The 20,895-nt window shown below is 38.0% G+C and overlaps 5 protein-coding genes across 5 annotated transcripts; all 5 read right to left on the reverse strand.

Moving 5' to 3' along the window:
• Positions 1–1,300: 1,300 nt before the first annotated feature.
• On the reverse strand, positions 1,301–2,236 carry LOC124886704 (protein PELPK1-like). The gene has a single exon (XM_047395631.1). It carries the CDS (start codon positions 2,234–2,236, stop codon positions 1,301–1,303), a length of 936 nt encoding a protein of 311 aa, XP_047251587.1.
• Positions 2,237–9,921: 7,685 nt separating this feature from the next.
• Positions 9,922–11,285, reverse strand: LOC107879447 (protein PELPK1-like). The gene has a single exon (XM_016726483.2). The coding sequence runs from the start codon at positions 11,279–11,281 to the stop codon at positions 10,160–10,162; it is 1,122 nt and encodes a 373-aa protein (XP_016581969.2). The 5' UTR covers positions 11,282–11,285; the 3' UTR covers positions 9,922–10,159.
• Positions 11,286–13,065: 1,780 nt separating this feature from the next.
• Positions 13,066–14,104, reverse strand: LOC107879448 (protein PELPK1-like). The gene is made up of 2 exons (XM_047395632.1): positions 13,847–14,104; positions 13,066–13,764 (listed from the first exon to the last, which is right to left on the reverse strand). The coding sequence occupies exons 1-2, from the start codon at positions 14,102–14,104 to the stop codon at positions 13,066–13,068; spliced, it is 957 nt and encodes a 318-aa protein (XP_047251588.1).
• A 1,912-nt stretch (positions 14,105–16,016) lies between these two features.
• Positions 16,017–17,431, reverse strand: LOC107840083 (protein PELPK1). The gene has a single exon (XM_016683810.2). The coding sequence runs from the start codon at positions 17,362–17,364 to the stop codon at positions 16,312–16,314; it is 1,053 nt and encodes a 350-aa protein (XP_016539296.1). The 5' UTR covers positions 17,365–17,431; the 3' UTR covers positions 16,017–16,311.
• A 2,014-nt stretch (positions 17,432–19,445) lies between these two features.
• On the reverse strand, positions 19,446–20,534 carry LOC107879449 (protein PELPK1). The gene has a single exon (XM_016726485.2). The coding sequence runs from the start codon at positions 20,527–20,529 to the stop codon at positions 19,714–19,716; it is 816 nt and encodes a 271-aa protein (XP_016581971.2). The 5' UTR covers positions 20,530–20,534; the 3' UTR covers positions 19,446–19,713.
• Positions 20,535–20,895: the final 361 nt, after the last annotated feature.

Consider the following 20,895-nt stretch of genomic DNA (forward strand, 5'->3'; position numbering starts at 1 on the left):
AATCGAATGGATAATGAGTTTTTCACTGTGAGACTAATATGATTAAACAAATACTAATGCTATTATAAATTCATTTAAAAACTGAAAACTCATTGAAGAGAATTACAGTAATAAACTACTTTTTTTAATATGATGTCGCTACAATGTTTGTTCTTTGTTTACTCCTTTAAATAACTTACACCACTTATGAAAAATCTTACGAAAGCAATTGATTGCATATAGCTTTGGAACACTGGAATTTCAGGTTTTATATAGTTAATACTTCAGGCATTGGGATGATATAGGATTTTAGGCCTTGATGTGTGTTATGAATGGGCCGAAACCAAAGCAGCCCAATACCACATTAAGTGGTTATGTGTGGAATACATAGTACATTCTAGAAAGAATAAACTTATGCAAATTGTGATAATTGTTAAGGCAAAGACTACGTTTTTCATCCCCAATTCTCTCTAATCCTCTCATCCCCTTCTACTGTTATTCCTCTTTTTCATATTGTAATTTCTTCTTTCCGTATTAATCAAAGTTGATTAGTTTAATTCACTTTGTGTATTGATTGTGAGTAGAGAATTCGGATTCGTTACAATGTGTTTGGAAGCTAAGGATTCGGCAAAATTAGAATCTAAGGTTCGGGCAAGGCTGGAATATTTTGGAATTTCTGGTTTAATTAGGAAACTCAGGAATGGCGTCTCTAAAAGGCGGCTTGAGTAGTTGCACGGTTCATGCATGAACAATAAGTTGTTCTTATCTTTCTTCAGGTGCAGGCGAAATAGAGTTAACTGAATCCATTAAATGTGTGATGAATGAAAAAGAAAAAAAAAAAGAAGCAAAAATAGATAAATCATCAGTTTGGTTCTATACTAAAAATGCGAGGTCCACTCTATTCTGCGACACTTGAATATGCTCATTCATCCTTTTATTCCATGCTCTTAAGATGTGATGGAAGTAATTCATCACTATAAATTAGGAAGGTGAAGCGAGAGGGGAAGAGTGCACAAATAAGGATTGAGCAAACACAGAGCAAGCTAATGATAGGAACTAAACAGAAAAACATAGATCAAAGCTTCATTGCACGGTATATATAGAAAGTACATAAAACACGCATATAGTATAATGACAAGTCAAACGTGGTACATCCAATTCAAATACAACTATAAAAGAATTACAATTTCTACTACTAGCAGAAAGCACCCAATACTCTCTCCATGTCACGGCCCTAGTCGCAAACTTTATAGACTGAGATGGAAATCGGAAAACATCAGTTTAGTAAATTCTAACAGAGTGAAAGTAGCATGTAATTTACTCAAGGAGTAGTGGGTTCGTATGGCGGCGGAAGTGAAGGAAGAGTTGGTTTAGGCAATTGTGGAATTTCAGGCTTTGGCATAGATGGGACTTTTAGCTTTGGAAGCTCTGGGATTTTCGGCTTTGGTAGCTCTGGGACTTTCGGGTTTGGAAGCTCTGGGACTTTCGGCTTTGGTAGTTCTGGGATTTCTGGCTTTGGCATATCTGGTACTTCAGGTTTTGGCATAGGTGGGATCTCAGGCTTTGGCACACGTGGTAACTCGGGCTTTGGTAAAGTTGGAACTTCAGGCTTTTTCATAGTTGGAGGAACCCCAGTCCTTGGTGCTGCTGGGAATTCTGGCTTTTTCAAGGGAGGAAATTCAGGTTTTGGTATTGTTGGAATCTCAGTCTTTGAAATAGCGGGAATCTCGGGTTTTGGTATAGTTGGAATTTCAGCCTTTGGTAAGGTTGGTAATTCAGGCTTTGGCATAGTTGGGATCTCAGGCTTTTTCACCGTTGGAGGAACCTCTGTCTTTGGCACTGCTGGGACTTCTGGCTTTTTCAAGGAAGGAAACTCAGGTTTTGGCATTGTTGGAATCTCAGACTTTGGGATAGTAGGAAGCTCAGGTTTCAGCACAGCTGGGATCTCAGGTTTTGGAACAACTGGCATCTTAGGCTTTGGCAAAGTTGGTAACTCAGGCTTGGGGACAATTGGTATTTCAGGTTTTGGCATACTAGGAATCTCAGGCTTTGGTATGGTTGGAAGCTCAGGCTTCAGGACAGTTGGGATTTCAAGCTTTGGCAAGGCTGGAACTTTCGGGAGTTCTGGTTTAGGTATCTTAGGAAGGGGCGTCTCTAGGAGGTGGCGTGCAGTCGCACCAGTTATGTTGCCATGAATGAAGAATAAATTGAGAAACGCAAGTAGTAAGAGGGAGGATACGTGGTAATGCTGAGCCATTTTCTGTAGACTGTTGAAGCTAAAAGAAAGAATAATGTGTATAGATTCAATGTGATTCGGATATGGCATTGGCTTTAAGTTTGTTGCTTTATATGGGTTTTAAGAATGCATACAACAAGGACTTTTAGGATTTTGTTTGTTACACAAGAACCTGAGTAGTTGAATTTCTCATCAACTTAGATTCTAGTTGGTACCGCGCAATTCAATCTAGATGACCTAAATTACTTAGTAATAGTTTAAACCTCTCACAAGATACTGGTTATGCTGGCAACTTGATTTGAATTAACTGGTTTTATTTCTTTGAACAGATCCAATGTATTCACTTTACCGCAAATGTTCATTTTGGTGTGTAGTAATAATTCGATGACACTGACAAAAACTATCAAAAACTTAAACAGCATAATAGGGAAAAACCACGTTCTTGAAAATATAGATTAAGTAAATTTTATCATTCCATCATAATTTTAACCTGATTTGAATTAACTGGTTTTATTTCTTTGAACAGATCCAATGTATTCACTTTTTACCGCAAATGTTCATTTTGGTGTGTACGTAATAACTCGATGACAATGACAAAAACTATCAAAAAATAAAACAGCGTAACAGAGAAAAACCACGTTCTTGCAAAGATAGATTAAGTAAATTTTATCATTCCATCATAATTTAGTTTTGGTAACACATAATTAAATGGTTATTCACATTCCTTTGATGTCCTCTAATAAATAAACTAATAAAAACTTATCAACAATATATCTCCCCGGTCAACTGCCACAATAATGCACAATAATAATTCCAAAAAAAATTCACATAGCTGGGAATACCAGCAAGTTTGATACTGACACATAATTTTGTTTTTTCTTGTAAAAATCATGGTAGGAAGATTGAGTCTTACGAGATGCAAATTTGAAAGTTGAGGTCTTAGTGCAATTATCGAACATCAGGGAGGAAATAAAAGAGTGTGAATGTTTACTTCTAAATATGAAACATTGAGAGCAACAACGACAAATTCAATTGTAAAATTTGAATGCTCACTTCACTATTTTATAGGTTTCTTTTACATTAAAAGAAATAATAAAATATAAGTTTGAAAAAAATAAAAATGATGGGTTAAGCTGCGCAGGTTAGGCTATGATCCATTGTTTAGTCCATCTTGACCCGCCCAAATTCAGCCCAAATGATCCATTTGCCACCTCTAGATGACATCATTGACATTTGAGATTATTTTTCACAAAAATGGCCAAATTTTTTAACTGGGCTCCTTGTTTCCTTCTCATTATCTCAGTTGCATTGACAATAACTCAAGTGGATTCACCGAAGAGATGTACTAAAATTTTGAATCCAAAGGATGTGTTCTTTCTGACCCGTATAAAGGAATGTTTCAGAAACGCGATAGGAATGGACTTTGCTCAACTGGTGTTAATATTGGTCAATTTGTTTGTAATTGAGTTTATGATCGTAATCTTCATGATCATCACTCCACTTAATCAATTAATTTTGAAGTTTTGATACAAGAATGACAACGGAAGGCACAAAACACACTCCAAATCAGTCCACAATCTTAAGGATTCGAGGACCAAGATGAAGATCACTCTCGGATTCGCTATCAACAAGAAGAATACAAAATACAATGTGTATTTTAACACCAAAACAACAACAACAACAACAAGATGAACACAAGATGATAAGAAAGAAGACACAAGATTCGGATTTAACAAGAACAACAAGAACACAAGATTACAACACAAACAATAAACAAGATTACACAAAGGTAAAAGGATAGATAGATAGACCACATGAAGGTATAATCTTAAGAACCCAAGAATGGACAATCTTGGACCCTTAACACAACACACAACAATAAACCTATCTCTTACAAAGACACAAAAGAGGCGTCCACCACCCAAGCACCAACGTATCAAGCAAAATGCAACACACAAGAGAATCCACCCTTATGTTATGCCCTAGTTTCAATTGGACTCTCTCTCACTCTAAGAGAAGTATTCTTCAATAATAATGATCAACTAAAGAAATAAACCCTATAATGTTCTATTTATGCTACATTACAATAATAGACAAAATGACAAAAGGGCCCTTTAGTGACTAGTCTTCAAAAATACTCAAAAGTGTCATGATCATGATCATACTTGTATCATCCTCTCCATATTGAGAGAAATTTGCCCACAAATTCATAACCTCACCTCTTTTACAAAGGCACTTCACAATCTCCTTCACACGGCCACACATCTTCTACATCTTCCTCGCCTTGCATTTTAACCTCTTTTTGCTCTCCATCTTGAGGCTTGCCATCAACCTTAGCCGATTCAATTACTACTAAATCCCCAAGATAGTACAATTTTTCCTCCCTTAGGATCATGTTTCTCCGGTTTGGGCACTCACTAGCCTTGTGCCCACACCCTTGGCATTTGAAGCATTGAAATTCCTTGGGATTAGAAGTAGAATTTAATTTACCTTCATACCTTGGAGGATATTTTTGGACAACCTTGGTGGCCTTGGGTTGGGTAGCCATGAATGAGTTATCTTTGAGATCCCTCTCAACCTCTAAAGCCGCATGGAAGATGTAATTTATGGTGTCGAATTTGTGAAGCGTCATGCGAGTGGAGATGTCCTTGTTTAACCCAACCTTGAAGCGCACAATGTCATGACTTAATTGCTCGCCTCGATGGTCAAGTTTCAACATCAATTGTTGAAATTCATCGTAGTAAGCCATGAAACTCTTGTTTCCTTGCCTCAAATTGTACAATTTAGCAAGGATCTCATGCCTATAAGTCTCAGGCAAGTACCTTTGTAGCATAAGGTTCTTCAATCGAAATCAAGGAGGAGGTTGTCCCCCAATCATCTCATTCCCAAACCGTTTAACATACTCCCACCATGTATTAGCATACCCTTCGAAGTGAGCTATAGTATAACAAATTTTTTTTCTTCGGTGAGATCATTAAGTTGGAAGATCTTGTCACAAGATGACTCCCATGCAAGGTAGGCTTCGGTATCACTCTCACCTTTGAAAACGGGAAGGCTCACTTTGATGGAATTGAGACCTACATCTCGGTTTGGGTGGCCATCTCTCACCTCTCGGCCTAACTCACCATGTCTACGCCTCATTCTTTCTTCCCTCAAGTAAACATCATCATACGGGCCCATAACCATCATGTTGTTCTCCCCTACCATAGCCCTCAACATGGATGGGTCTATTTGGGTTAAGTGGAGCTTGTAGTGACAGGATTGGATTTGGATAGTGAGGTCTTTGGTCAAGTGGAGGTTGGATGGGAGGGTTTGGGTTTGGTGATGGTATTTGGGTTCCAAGCCCTTCTTGTTGGACTTGGTGGATTGGAGGATGGCTTGGTCTATCTTGTTTTCAGCTTCGGGAGTAAAGATTGGTTTGATTTATGGCAATTGGTGTATATTTCATTTGGTGAAAGGTCTAGGGAATATTAGTTGGGGAAATGTTTTGAGGGGTAGAAGGTCGACTCCTTTGGCTTTCCACACGTTCTAATCTCCCACTCATTGATGCCACATCCGTATCTAATTTCTCAAGACCCACATTCAACCTAGCCACATCTCGGGACATAGTTTCAAGGCGAGCCAAAATGAGATTGATGGCATTATTATCCATTATTTGAGCATTTGAAGTATCGGGTTCCATTGTAGTGGTATCGAAAATAACCCTTCAAGTTACGGTCCAATCAATATACCAAATCAGTCCGCAACGTCACACACAACAATACAATGCAAAACCTACAACACAAAACACACGTTATTTCAAAACAACCTCCCACAATGAGATCCCTCCTTCAAGTTTCTTCAAACTTAAGCTCAACATTGGTGGATGGCTCAAATAACCTCCAATTTAACTCAAGTTCGAATCCTATACTACTTTAGTGTTAGATAACACAAATCTAATACTAAAAACACAAGAAAAACGCAAAATCAAAAACTCAAAATTTGACCTAGGGTCAAAAACGGGTTTAGAATATTTTTGGGAGATTTTCGATTTTGACACTTCTTTTTTTGTTGGGATTTTCAATTTCTATACTCTAATAGTGTTAGGGAACAAGATCTAACATTAGAAACACACAAAAATCAAGTTTTTTGAAAGACCCTAAAAACGTGAACAGTAACTTTTTTTTTTCAAGATAACAATCCAAAGATTGATTTTGTTAGAACAAAATCAAACTTTACTCTGATACCAAATGATACGGAACAAATAAGGAAACACGAAATCACACCCCATAACAATCCAAAATCACAACAAATCATAGACCAAATAGGGACGGAAGGCACAAAACACACTCCAAATCAGTCCACAATCTTAAGGATCCGAGGACCAAGATGGAGACCACTCTCGGATTCGCTATCAACAAGAAGAATACAAGATACAATGTGTATTTTAACACCAAAACAACAACAACAACAAGAACAATATGAACACAAGATGGTAAAAAAGAAGACACAAGATTCGGATTTAACAGTAACAACAAGAACACAAGATTACAACACAAACAATAAACAAGATTACAAGAAGGTAAAAAGATAGATAGATAGACCACATGAAGGTATAATCTTAAGAACCCAAGAATGGACAATCTTGGACCCTTAACGCTACACACAACAATAAACCTATCTCTTACAAAGATACAAGATCGGAATCCACCTCCCAAGCATCAATATTTCCAAGCAAACAACAACAAAAGAGAATCCACCCTATTGTTGTATCCTAGTTTCGGTTTTGCCTCCAAAGAGAAGAGAGGACTTGTGTTTTCCAATGTCTTAGGACTTACAACATCATCAATAAAACTACTAATGGAATCCCTAACATGTTACTTATATAGTTATTACAAAATGAAAGCTAAAAATGACCAAAAGACCCTTAAGTGATGGGCTCCCATCAAGTGTAGCCCAAGTGTAGCATTTGGACTATTTTGGGTGCATAATTAGGTCCTCTGTGGCTCTTCAATTAAACACACCAAGTCTCGGATCCAACACACACTCTCATAAATCCATATCCGGGATTATTCTTGTATCATCTTCTCCAACTTGAGAGGAATTTGTCCACAAATTCACGACAGTAAACAGCCCGCAAAAACATGAAAAGGCACAAAACAGTCCTCAAAATAAGAGGAACCCGAGAGCTCAATACAACAAGTCTCGGTCCACAACTTCATTTTGCACCTCGGCTTCCTTTCCATCTTAAGACTTGCCTTCAATCTCACTCGACTCAATTCTCCTTCCATCATAGAAGCATCATTGTAGACTCCATGTAACTCATATTCTTTTCTAATATGTTCCTCTTCTTGGATGTGTCGATTTTTGGAAAGGGAAGTTTCGGTTGAGAGGCTCGATTTAGTAACGTGGAGCTTCGATTGTGGAGCTTGGATGGGAGGAAATTAGCTTCTAAGTCCTCCTAGTTGGACTTGATCAACTTGCGGGGGAAGTGGTCTACCTTGTTCTCGATTTTGTGGGTAATTTATAGCTTGACTTTTGGATTTTTTGGTGAACTTGGAGGATTGTCTTTTGTAGGTAAAGTTTCGGGAGTAAAAGCAGGAGAGTTCCTTCGTCTCTCCATTCGATCCAACCTCTCACTCATAGTTACCACATCCGAGTGAATGTTTTCAAGACCCATATTTTCCCTAGCAAAATCTCGGGACAAAGCATCAAGGAGGGCCAAAATGGTTTCCATTAGGGCCAAAAGTTACCTACAAAACAACAAATAAGTTAGTTGTACAAGAATGGTCCTCACACTCCCTCTCTATTGTTTTGTCTCTCAAATTTTTCACACTTTGATCTCACAAGTGTCGTAACCTCGCTTGTACTCCGTGAGGCATTGAGAGGTGGACCAAGTATCACAACGAGTCAAAAGAATAAGACACACAAAGGAACGTATATACGAAGAACGGTTTCAAAACTAACTTACAATCTAGTACTAGCTTGTAAGTTAGTAATGGAATCAACAAACGAAACTAAAGAAACAATAAAATGAAACTAAGAAATCTAAAATTTGAGCCAAAAGTGTTACGTGAACAATAAAAACAATGATGTGGCAGTCACGTATTGGTTGCGGTTTCTCAATTTTATATTTCAATTTCAAGTCTTGGTCCCACTGTAATTTGGAATTGGTTAGGGAGGGAAATAAAAGTCTTTGGAGATCTTTTTCAATTCAAGTTTCAAGACTTTGACTTTCTTGTACTCCTCCTTAAAACATGGACCCTTGTATCATGGAAAGTTGTTGGAAAAGGGTTGATAAAGTCTTTGGTGGTTGGGGGTCTTTCAAGACTAACAATTCTTCACCTTTTTCCTTCAACTTATAAGATCAACAACCACCTTTTCTTTAACAACATATAGAGATGGTGAAGAACACCAAGAACACAAACTTTGAGTCTTGAAGTTTTAAGGTTCAAGTTGGACCCTCCAAAAAAAACAACACCACCTTTTCAAGCTTAAAATCCACAACACAATTCCCACAATACACGTTCAAAACTTGAACCAACAACAACAATCAGCCACAATTTGGATTCACAACAACATCAACTTTTAAAGCTCAAACTTAGATTTAGACTCCTTTAGTGTTAGGCGTGAAGAAGCTAACACTACTAACAATATAACACACAAAAAGGACTCTTAGATCTAAGTTTACAAGATACAAATCTCGGTCAAGACACAACAAGACACAATTTTCGGCCAAGAACACACAAGTGGACAGATTACTATTTTCTGGAAATTTCAGTTTTCAATTTTTTATTTTTTATTTTCAACTAAGAGAGCCCAAGATTGGTAGTGTGAGAACACGATCAGCCTTCGCTTTGATACCAAATGATACAAGAATGACAACGGAAGGCACAAAACACACTCCAAATCAGTCCACAATCTTAAGGATCCGAGGACCAAGATGGAGACCACTTTTGGATTCTCTATCAACAAGAAGAATACAAGATACAATGTGTATTTTAACACCAAAACAACAACAACAAGAACAAGATGAACACAAGATTATAAAAAAGAAGACACAAGATTCGGATTTAACAATAACAACAAGAACACAAGATTACAACACACAATAAACAAGATTACAAGAAGGTAAAAAGATAGATAGATAGACCACATGAAGGTATAATCTTAAGAACCCAAGAATGGACAATCTTGGACCCTTAAAACTACACACAACAATAAACCTATCTCTTACAAAGACACAAGAGAGGCGTCCACCACCCAAGCACCAACGTATCAAGCAAAATGCAACACACAAGAGAATCCACCCTTATGTTATGCCCTAATTTCAATTGAACTCTCTCTCACTCTAAGAGAAGTATTCTTCAATAATAATGATCAACTAAAGAAATAAACCCTACAATGTTCTATTTATACTACATTACAATAATAGACAAAATGACAAAAGGACCCTTTAGTGACTAGTCTTCAAAAATACTCAAAAGTGTCATGATCATGATCATACTTGTATCAAGTTTTGAAGGTTGTTCTTTATTTATGGAGTAAATTAAAGGATATTTCATCCAAAAAAGAAATCTACTAATTTATCCCTTAATTTATACTCTTGAAACGTGATGGAAGAAATTGGTTACATTAAATTAAGAAAGTAAAACGGAGAGGGAAAGAATGGACAAACAACTATTGAGCAAAAACAGATATGGCTAATGATAGGAACTAAACCAAAGTGACAAAGATCAAGCTATATTACAATGTATGTATATATAGAAAGTACAAACACTCATACAATATAATGACAAATCAAACATGGTACATCCAATTCAAATACTACTATAAAAGAATTGCAATTTCTACGCCTAGCAGAAAGTATCCAATACTTTCTCCATGTCATCGCTCAAGTCGCAAACTTAATAGGCTTGGATGGAATCGCAAAACATCAGTTGGCTAAAGTAGCATATAATTTACTCAAGGATTAGCGGGTTTGTATGGTGGAGAAAGTGAAGGAAGAGTTGGTTTAGGCAGTTCTGGAATTTCAGGCTTTGGCATAGTTGGGACTTGTAGCTTTGGAATCTCAGGAACTTTTGGCTTTGGTAGTTCTGGGATTTCAAGCTTTGGCATAGATGGTACTTCAGGCTTTGGAAGTTCAGGGACTTTTGACTTTGGTAGTTCTGGGACTTTAGGCTTTGGTATAGCTGGGACTTCTGGCTTTGGAAGTTCTGAAACTTTTGGCTTTGGCATAGCTGGGACTTCTGGCTTTGGAAGTTCTGGGACTTTTAGCTTTGGTAGTTCTGGGATTTCAGGCTTTGGCATAGCTGGGATCTCAGGCTTTGGCACACTTGGTTGCTCGGGTTTTGTTAAAGTTGGAACTTCAGGCGTTTTCACCTGAGAAACCTCAATCTTTGGTGTTGCTGGGGTTTCTTGCTTTTTCAGGGGAGGAAACTCGGGTTTTGATATTGCTGGAATCTCAGGTTTTGGTACTGCTGGAATCTCAGGTTTTGGGATAGCAGGAATCTCGGTTTTTGGTATAGCTGGGATCTCAGGCTTTGGTAAAGTTGGTAATTCAGGCTTTGGCATTGTTGGGATCTCAGGATTTTTCACAGCTGGAGGAGCCTCAGTCTTCGGCACTGCTGGGACTTCTGGCTTTTTCAAGGAAGGAAACTCAGGTTTTGGCATAGCAGGAAGCTTGGGTTTCGGCACAGCTGGGATCTCAGGTTTTGGAACAACTGGCATCTTAGGCTTTGGCAAAGTTGGTAACTCGGGCTTCGGGAAAGTTGGTAGCTCGGGCTTTGGAACAGCAGGGATCTCAGGCTTTGGTATGGTTGGAAGCTCAGGCTTTGGCACAGTTGGGATTTCAGGCTTTGGCAAGGCTGGGACTTTCGGGAGTTCTGGTTTAGGAATCTCAGGGAGAGGTGTCTCTAGGAGGTGGCGTGCAGTCGCACCATTTATGTCGCCATGAATGAAAAATACATTTAGAAATGCAAGTAGTAAGAGAGAAGATAGGTGGTAATGCTTAGTCATTTTTCTGCAGATCATAGAAGCTAAAAGAAGAAGAACGTGTATAGAGCCAATATGATTCGGATATGGCATTGGCTTTAATTTTGTTGCTTTATATAGGTTTTAAGATTCGTGCTACAGGGACTTTTAGGATTTTGTTTGTTACGCAAGGACCTGAGTAGTTGGATTTCCCATCCACTTAGCTTATAGTTGGTACCTCAAAAGTCAATCTAGATGACCTAAATACTTGGTAATAGTTTAAACCTGTCACAATCATATAGGTTATGCTGGCAACCTGATTAGAATGAACTGATTTCATTTCTTTGAAAACAGCCAAAGTACTCATTTTTTACTGCAAAACTTCATTTTGGTGTGTACGTAATAACTCGTCGTTGCTGACAAAAACTACCAAAACATAAAACTATCATTAGAGAAGAGATACAGCTTCAAATTTCCCTTGTTTAATGTAGACTAGAATATCCACTCTAAAGTTCTTCCACAATCATATGTACACTTCTTATAATTATTCGAATAATTGTAAGAAGGATGCCCGTTGGTTCATTGATGAATTAAAGCACTTACTTTTGCCAGCGAACTTCGACAGCTACTAAGTACTGCAATCTTTCATTTTTATATTTTTTGAGTTTTACTGTTTAATGAAAAGTTGATGCCTGGTAGGATTGATCTGACATCCTACCTTTTGTAAGGGAAAACTAAACAGGCGAGCAGCATCAACTTTTGTGTACAGAAGGGTGAATAAATAACTGCAGACTCTACCTGGATTCAATTATTTCATCACAATGTAAAACCTAAAGTTGAAAACTATATATTCGATACAATTTCGTTGGGGGCATATATATTGCTTTCTCCATGAAGAATTTGATTAAAATTGAATTGTAAAATGAAATGAGTAATGAGTTTTTGAGTGTTGTTTAGTGTTTTTAACTTAATACAGAAAAATATGTATTTAGTACTGTTTCCAAATGAGACTACTATGATTTTAAAAATAATAATACTATTATGAGAACTCGTCAAAGAGAATTATAGTAATAGACTAACAGAGTATTTTTTAACATGGTGTCGATACAATATTTGTTCATGTTTATTCTTTGAAATATCGACACGCTTACGAGTACACCACTGATTGCATACAGCTTTGGAATGCCTGGAATTTCAGGTTTGGGATAGTTAATATTTCAGGCATTGGCATAATATATAATTTCAGGCTTCTGCATTGTTAAAATCTCAGGCTTTGACAAGGCTGGAATATTTGGGAATTCTAGTTTAGGTGTCTCGGGGAAAGGCATCTCTAGAAGGCCGCTTGTGTAGTGCAACAGTTAACTGGCCAAAAACGAAGCATAAATTGTTCTTCTCTTTCTTTTAGAGCAGGCGAAGCTAAGGTAACTGAATACATTTAATGTGCATTAGGGAACAAGACTAGTTAATTCACCAGTTCGGTTCTACGCTAAAAATGTGAGGTCTGTTCTATCTGTGGCATTAAATATACTAATTCATCCTTTATTCCATACTCTTTGAAATGTGATGGAAGAAATTGGTTCCTATAATTTAGGAAAGGAAAACGGAGACAGAAAGATTGGACAAACAACAATTGAGCAAGTACAGAGATGGCCAATGGTAGGAACTAAACCAAAGTAACAAAGATCAAAGCTTTATTGCACTGTATATATAGAAAGTACATAAAACAGAAATATAATATAATGACACATCAAACATGGTACATCCAATTCAAATACTACTATAAAAGAATTACAATTTCTACTCCTAGCAGGAAGTATCCAATACTATCTCCATGTGATGGAAATTCCAAAATATCAGTTGGGTACTTTCTTATAGAGTGAAAGTAGTATATAATTTACTCAAGGATTAGCGGGTTTGTAGGGTGGAGAAAGTGAAGGAAGAGTTGGTTTAGGCAGTTTTGGAATTTCAGGCTTTGTCATAGTTGGGACTTGTAGCTTTGGAATCTCAGGAATTATTGGCTTTGGTAGTTCTGGGATTTCAGGCTTTGGCATAGATGGTACTTCAGGCTTTGGAAGTTCGGGCATTTTGGGCTTTGGTAGTTCTGGGATTTTAGGCTTTGGCATAGCTGGGACTTCTAGCTTTGGAACTTCGGGTACTTTTGGCTTTGGCATAGCTGGGACTTCTGGCTTTGGATGTTCTGGGACTTTTGGCGTTGGTAGTTCTGGGATTTCAGGCTTTGGCATAGCTGGGATCTCAGGCTTTGGCACACTTGGTTGCTCGGGCTTTGGTAAGGTTGGAACTTCAGGCTTTATCACCGGAGGAACCTCAGTCTTTGGCATTGCTGGGATTTCTTGCTTTTTCAAGGGAGGAAACTCGAGTTTTGGTATTGCTGGAATCTCAGGCTTTGGCATAGCAGGAATCTCGGGTTTTGGTACTACTGGAATCTCAGGCTTTGGCATAGCAGGAATCTCAGGTTTTGGTAGTGCTGGAATCTCAGGCTTTGGGATAGCAGGACTCTCGGGTTTTGGTACAGCTGGGATCTCAGGCTTTTTCACAGTTGGAGGAACCTCTGTCTTTGGCACTGCTGGAACTTCTGGCTTTTTCAAGGAAGGAAACTCTGGGTTTTGGCATTGTTGGAATCTCAGGCTTTGGCATAGCAGAAAGCTCGGGTCTCGGCACAGCTGGGATCTCAGGTTTTGGAACAACTGGCATCTTAGGCTTTGGCAAAGTTGGTAACTCGGGTTTTGGTATTGTTGGAAGCTCAGGCTTCGGCACAGTTGGGATTTCAAGCTTTGGCAAGGCTGGAACTTTCGGGAGTTCTGGTTTAGGCGTCTCTAGGAGGTGGCGTGCAGTCACACCAGTTATGTTGCCATAGATGAAGACTAAATTGAGAAATGCAAGTATTAAGAGGGAGGGTACATGGTAATGCTGAGCCATTTTTCTGCAGACCATAGAAGCGATGTGATTCAGATGTGGCATTCGCATTAAGTCTGTTGCTTTATGTAGGTTTTAAGAATGCATGCAACAAGAACTTTCTTGATTTTGTTTGTTACGCAAGGACGTGAGTAGTTGAATTTCTCATCAACTCAGCTTCTATTTGGTACCTCAAAAGTCAGTCTGGATCACCTAATTACATAGTAGCTTAAACCTATCACAAGCATATAGGTTATGCTGGTAACCTGATAATATTAAACTGATTTCATTTATTTGAAAAGAGAAATAAGTGGCCACTTTGTACCGCAAATCTTCATTTTGGTGTGTACGTAATAACTCTAGGACAGACAAAAACTAGCAAATGTCAAGGAGTGGGTATAATGGAATAATTTCACTATTATTAGCATATTACCCATTATGGTCACCTCTGAACTAGCCAACTATTAGAATTATAATGTAAAATAACTTCCTCTCTCGATCTTCCTTGTTTCGTCTTAGTTATTTTCGCTACAAATTAAAAGAGTGACACTCATGTCTATCGAATCAAAGAGGACTATTGGTCTTGCCTGAGTGCCATAAACGAAGATGATGGCTATTCGACATAAAGATGGTCGAATTGGCGAATTCAAGCATTTAAAAAGGCGATGCCCAGTAGGATTGCTCTGACTTTCTACCTTTTCTATGGAAAAACTAAACCAGCGAATGACATCAACTTTTGTGTACGAAAGGGATAGTAAAAAACTGCAAACCTACTTGGATCCAATTATTTTACCGCACGTAAAACCTTAAGGTAGAACTGTTCGATAGAATTACTTGGGACTTGGCGTATATTGCTTTCTTGATAATAAAGTTGATTAAGATCGATTTGTGAAATCAATTGAATGATGTTTTTGAGGTTGTTATAAGATGTTTTTACCTTATACAGCAAAATATTAATTTAGTACGATTTCCAATGAGACTATTATGATCAAAAAAGTACTACATTTTAAAAAATGAAAACTCGTGGATGGATGACACCATTGACATGTGAGATTAATTTTCAATGGTCAAATTTTTAAACCCTGCTCATTGCTTCAGTTGCATTGGCAATTACTCAAATGGATGCACAAAAGAGCTGTACTGAAATTCAGAATCCAAAGGGATAGGTTCTTTCTGGGAATGAACTTTGCTCGAGTGGTGGTACTATTGGCCAATTTGTTTGCACCTGTGTTATAATTGTAGTCTTGATGATCTTCACTCCACTTAATAAATTAACTTTGATTCATTTTGAAGGTTGTTCTTTATTTATTGATTAATTAACAGGATATTTCGTCCAAAAAAAAAAAAGCCTCGTGGATGAGAGTTAAAGTAATAAAGTAATATTTTTGATATAATGTTGTTACAATTGCTCTTTGTTTACTCTTCGATCTACACTGCTTGCTAAAAATCTCGAGTCACCACCGACTGCATATAGCTTTGAAATACTGGAATTTCAGGTTTGGTATAGTTAGTACTTCAGGCATTGGCAGGAGGATTTGGAACAAAAAGAATCCAAAGCTTTGGCAAGGCTGGAATATATGGGAATTTCGTTTAGGAATCTCAGGAATGGCGTCTCTCTAAAATGCGGCTCATGTAGTTGCACCAGCTAACTGGCCATGCATGAAGCATAAGTTGTTCTTATCTTTCTTTTGGATCAGGCGAAATAGATGTAAACGGACTCCGTTTAATGTGCATTAGGATGAACGAAACAAAAAGCAAAATTAGTTAAATCATCAGTTTGGTTCTACACCAAGAATGTGAAGTTCACTCCATTTGTGGCACTTAATTATACTAATTCATCCATTATTGCACCTTCTTGAAATGTGATGGAAGAAATTGGTTACTATATATTAGGAAAGGAAACCGGTGAGGGAAAGAATGGACAAACAACAATTGAGAAAAAACAGAGATGACCGATGATAGAAACTAAACAAAAGTAACAAAGATCTAAGCCTTATTACACTCTATATATAGACAGTACATAAAACACTCATATATTATAATGATAAATGAAACATGGCACATCCAATTCAAATACTACTATAAAAGAATTGCAGTTTCTACTCCTATCAGAAAGTATCCAATACTTTCTCCAATGCCATGGCGCAGGTTGCAAACTTCATAGACTCGGATGGAATCACAAAACATCAGTTGGGTACTTTCTAATAGAACGAAAGTAGCATATAATTTACTCAAGGAGTAGCGGGTTTGTATGGCGGAGAAAGTGAAGGAAGAATTGGTTGAGGCAGTTCTGGAATTTCAGGCTTCGGCATAGTTGGGACTTTTAGCTTTGGAATCTCTGGAACTTTTGGCTTTGGTAGTTCTGGAATTTCGGGCTTCGGCATAGATGGTACTTCAGGCCTTGGAAGTTCAGGGACTTTTGGCTTTGGTAGTTCTGGGATTTCCGGCTTTGGCATAGCTGGGACTTCTAGCTTTGGAAGTTCGGGGATTTTTGGCTTTGGCATAGCTGGGACTTCTGGCTTTGGAAGTTCTGGGACTTTTGGCTTTGGTAGTTCTGGGATTTCAGGCTTTGGCATAGCTGGGATATCGGGCTTTGGTAAAGTTAGAACTTCAGGCTTTTTCACCGGAGGAACGTCAGTCTTTGGTGTTCCTGGAATTTCTTGCTTTTTCAAGGGAGGAAACTCAGATTTTGGTATTGCTGGTATCTCCGGCTTTGGTACTACTGGAATCTCGGGCTTCGGCACTACTGGAATCTCAGGCTTTGGCATAGCAGGAATCTCGGGTTTTGGAATAGCTGGGATCTCAGGCTTTGGTAAAATCGGTAATTCGGGCTTTGGCATAGTTGGGATCTCAGGCTTTTTCACCGTTGGAGGAACCTCTGTCTTTGGCACTGCTGGGACTTCTGGCTTTTTCAAGGAAGGAAACTCAGGTTTTGGCATTGTTGGAATCTCAGGCTTTGGCATAGCAGGAAGCTTGGGTTTCGGCACAGCTGGGATCTCAGGTTTTGGAACAACTGGCATCTTAGGCTTTGGCAAAGTTGGTAACTCAGGCGTAGGAACAATTGGTATTTCAGGTTTTGGCATGCTAGGAATCTCAGGCTTCGGTATGGTTGGAAGCTCAGACTTCGGCACAGCTGGGACTTTCGGGAGTTCTGGTTTTGGAATCTCAGGGAGGGGTGTCTCTAGGAGGTGGCGTGCAGTCGCACCAGTTATGTTGCCATAAATGAAGACTAAATTGAGAAATGCAAGTATTAAGAGGGAGGATACATGGTAATGCTGAGCCATTTTTCTTCAGAACTTAGAAGCTAAAACAAAGTATGATGTGTATAAGAGTCGATGTGATTCGGATGTGGCATTGGCATTAAGTCTGTTACTTTATATAGGTTTTAAGAATGCATGCAAGGAGGACTTTCTTGACTTTGTTTGTTACGCAAGGGCATGAGTAGTTGAATTTCTCATCAACTCGGGTTCTAGTTGGTTCCTCAAAAGTCAATCTGGATTACCTAATTACATAATAGTTTAAACCTATCACAAGCATAGAGGTTATGCTGGCAACCTGATATTATTAAACTGATTTCATTTATTTGAAAAGAGAAAAAGTATTTCACTTTTTACATCAAATCTACTGGACAACACTGCCAAAAACTACCAAATGTCCTAACAGAAACGTGATTACTTTATCTTTCGAACTTTAGGATTAATGCTTTACTGGTTCACATCACCATTAGAGGAAATGGGTGACAAGAAGTGGGTATAATGGAATAATCACCTTATTATTAGCATATTACCCATTATGGTCATCTCTAAACTAGCTATAAGAATTATAATGCAAAATAACTTCCTCTCTCGATCTACCTTTGTTTTGTCTTTGTTATTTTCTCTAAAAATTAAAACAGAAGCAGCTTAATGTCTATCGAATCAACGCAGACAATTGGCTTTGGCTGAGTTTACAGAAACATATGGCTATAAAATGATAGAACTGACAAATTCAAGAACTTAAAAAGGCGATGCCCGGTAGGATTGATCTGACATTCTACCTTTTTTAAGGTAAAACCAAATCAGCGAATGACATCAACTTCTATGTACGAAAGGGATAATAAATAACTGCGAACCTACTTGTATTCAATTATTTCACCACATGTTAAACCTTATAGTTGAAAACTATTCAATAAAATTACTTGGGACTTGGTGTATATTGCTTTCTCGACGATGAAGTTGATTAAGATTGATTTGTGACAAATGAATGATGAGTTTCTGAGTGGTTGTTATTAGGTGCTTTTACCTTTATACAGAAAAATATGTATTTAGTACTATTTCTAATGAGACCAATATGATTAAAAAAATAATCCATTTGAAAAATAAAAACTCATGGATGGATGACATAAATGACATTTGAAATTAATTTTCAAAGGTCAAATTTTTTAACTCTGCTCTTTGTTTCCTTCTCATTGTTTCAGTTCTATTGGGAATTAATCAAGTGGATGCACAAAAGAGATGTACTGAAATTCAGAATCCAAAGGGATGTGTTCTTTCTGGGAATGGACTTTGCTCAAGTGGTGGTACTACTGGCCAATTTGTTTGCACCTGTGTTATTATTGTAGTCTTGATGATCTTCACTCCACTTAATTTATTAACTTTGACATAATTTTGAAAGTTGTTCTTTATTTATGGAGTAATTAAAAGGATATTTCATCCAAAAAAAAAAAAAAAAAGCCTCGTGGGTGAGAATTATAAAGTAATATTTTTAATATGTTGTTAGAATATTTATTTTTTGTCTACTCTTCAAATATGACAATGCTTACTAAAAATCTTGAGTACACCACTAATTGCATATAGCTTCAGAATACTGAAATTCCAGGTTTGGTATAGTTAATACTTCAGGTCACAGGTTCAAGCCTTGGAAATAGACTCGGGCAGAGATGCAAGTTAAGGCTGCATACAATACACTCTTGTGGTGGTGCCCTTTTCCGAATCCTGCACATAGAGGGAGCTTTTGTGCACCGGGCTGCCCTTTTTCTGGTTTAGGAATCTCAGGAATGTAGCTGCACCAGCTAACTGGTCATGCATAAAGCATAAGTTGTTCTTATCTTTCTTTTGGATCAGACGAATAGTGGTAAGCTGAATCCATTTAATGTGCATTAGGATGAATGAAACGAAAAGTAAAATTAGTTAAATCATCAGTTTGGTTCGACCATAAAAATGTGAAGTCCACTCTATCCTGTGGGACTTAATTATACTAATTCATCCATTATTGCACTCTTGAAATGTGATGGAAGTCAGTTACTATAAATTAGGAAAGAAAAACGGTGAGGGAAAGAATGGACAAACAACGATTGAGCAAATCAAGAGATGACCAATAATAAGAATTAAACCAGAGTAACAAAGATCAAAGCTTTATTACACAATATATATAAAAAGTACATAAAAATAACTCACATAGTACAATGAAATATCAAACATGGTACACCCAATTCAAATACTACTGTAAAAGAATTGCAATTTCTACTCCTAGCAGAAAGTATCCAATACTTTCTCCAATGTCATGGCTCAGGTCACAAACTTCAAAGACTAGGATGGAATGGAAAAACATCAGTTGGGTACTTTCTGATAGAATGAAAGTAGCATATAATTTACTCAAGGAGTAGCGGGTTTGTGTGGTGGAGAAAGTGAAGGAAGAGTTGGTTTAGGCAGTTCTGGAATTTCAGGCTTCGGCATAGTTGGGACTTTTGGCTTTGGTAGTTCTGGGATTTCAAGCTTTGGCGTAGATGGTACTTCAGGCTTTGGAAGTTCGGGGATTTTAGGCTTTGGCACAGCTGGGACTTCTGGCTTTGAAAGTTCTGGGACTTTTGGCTTTGGTAGTTCTGGGATTTCAGGCTTTGGAACAGCTGGGATCTCAGGCTTTGGCACACTTGGTTGCTCGGGCTTTGGTAAAGTTGGAACTTCAGGCTTTTTCACCGGAGGAACCTCAATCTTTGGTGTTGCTGGGATTTCTTGCTTTTTCAAGGGTGGAAACTCAGGTTTTGGTATTGTCGGAATCTCAGGCTTTGGCATAGCAGGAATCTCCGGTTTTGGTATTGCTGGAATCTCGGGCTTTGGCACTACTGGAATCTCAGGCTTCGGCATAGCAGGAATCTCGGGTTTTGGTACTACTGGAATCTCAGGCTTTGGTATGGTTGGAAGCTCAGGCTTCGGCACAGTTGGGATTTCAGGCTTTGGCAAGGTTGGGACTTTCGGGAGTTCTGGTTTAGGAATCTCAGGGAGGGGTGTGGGTGTCTCTAGGAGGTGGCGTGCGGTCACACCAGTTATGTTGCCATGAATGAGGAATAAATTGAAAAATGCAAGCAGCAAGAGAGAGGATAAGTGGTAATGCTGAGCCATTTTCTGCAGACTGTAGAAGCTAAAAGAGAGAACGATGTATATAAGAGAGTCGATGTGATTCCGATGTGGCATTGGGTTTAACTCTGTTGCTTTATATAGGTTTTACGAATGCATGCAACAAGAACCTTGTTGATTTTGTCTGATACGCAAGGACCTGAGTAGTTGAATTTCTCATCAACTTAGCTTATATTCTGGCACTTCAAAAGTCAATATAGATGACCTAAATTACATAATAGTCTAAACCTGTCACCAGCATGTAGGTTAAGCGGGCAACCTGATAAGAATCCTTCGTTTAGCTGATTTCATTTCTGCGAGACTGACAAAACCTACCAAATGTCAAAACAGAAAGGTGGAGTATTTGTCAGGATTTAGAAAAACTTATGTATTAGCATATTACCTATTATGGTCGTCTCAAAACTAGTAGCTTTTCGAATTGTA

The sequence above is a fragment of the Capsicum annuum genome, chromosome 8 (assembly GCF_002878395.1).
Source record: "Capsicum annuum cultivar UCD-10X-F1 chromosome 8, UCD10Xv1.1, whole genome shotgun sequence".
Taxonomy (NCBI): domain Eukaryota; kingdom Viridiplantae; phylum Streptophyta; class Magnoliopsida; order Solanales; family Solanaceae; genus Capsicum; species Capsicum annuum.

Excerpts from the sequence above, each read along its gene's own strand:
- LOC124886704 (XM_047395631.1), bottom strand. The coding sequence starts at position 2,236 with ATGGCTCAGCATTACCACGTATCCTCCCTCTTACTACTTGCGTTTCTC.
- LOC107879447 (XM_016726483.2), bottom strand. The coding sequence starts at position 11,281 with ATGCCATATCCGAATCATATTGGCTCTATACACGTTCTTCTTCTTTTA.
- LOC107879448 (XM_047395632.1), bottom strand. The coding sequence starts at position 14,104 with ATGGCTCAGCATTACCATGTACCCTCCCTCTTAATACTTGCATTTCTC. Across the intron at positions 13,765-13,846 it reads CAAAACCTGAGATCCCAGCT|CCAGAAGTTCCAGCAGTGCC; the intron begins GTGCCGAGACCC and ends TCCTTGAAAAAG.
- LOC107840083 (XM_016683810.2), bottom strand. The coding sequence starts at position 17,364 with ATGGCTCAGCATTACCATGTATCCTCCCTCTTAATACTTGCATTTCTC.
- LOC107879449 (XM_016726485.2), bottom strand. The coding sequence starts at position 20,529 with ATGCCACATCGGAATCACATCGACTCTCTTATATACATCGTTCTCTCT.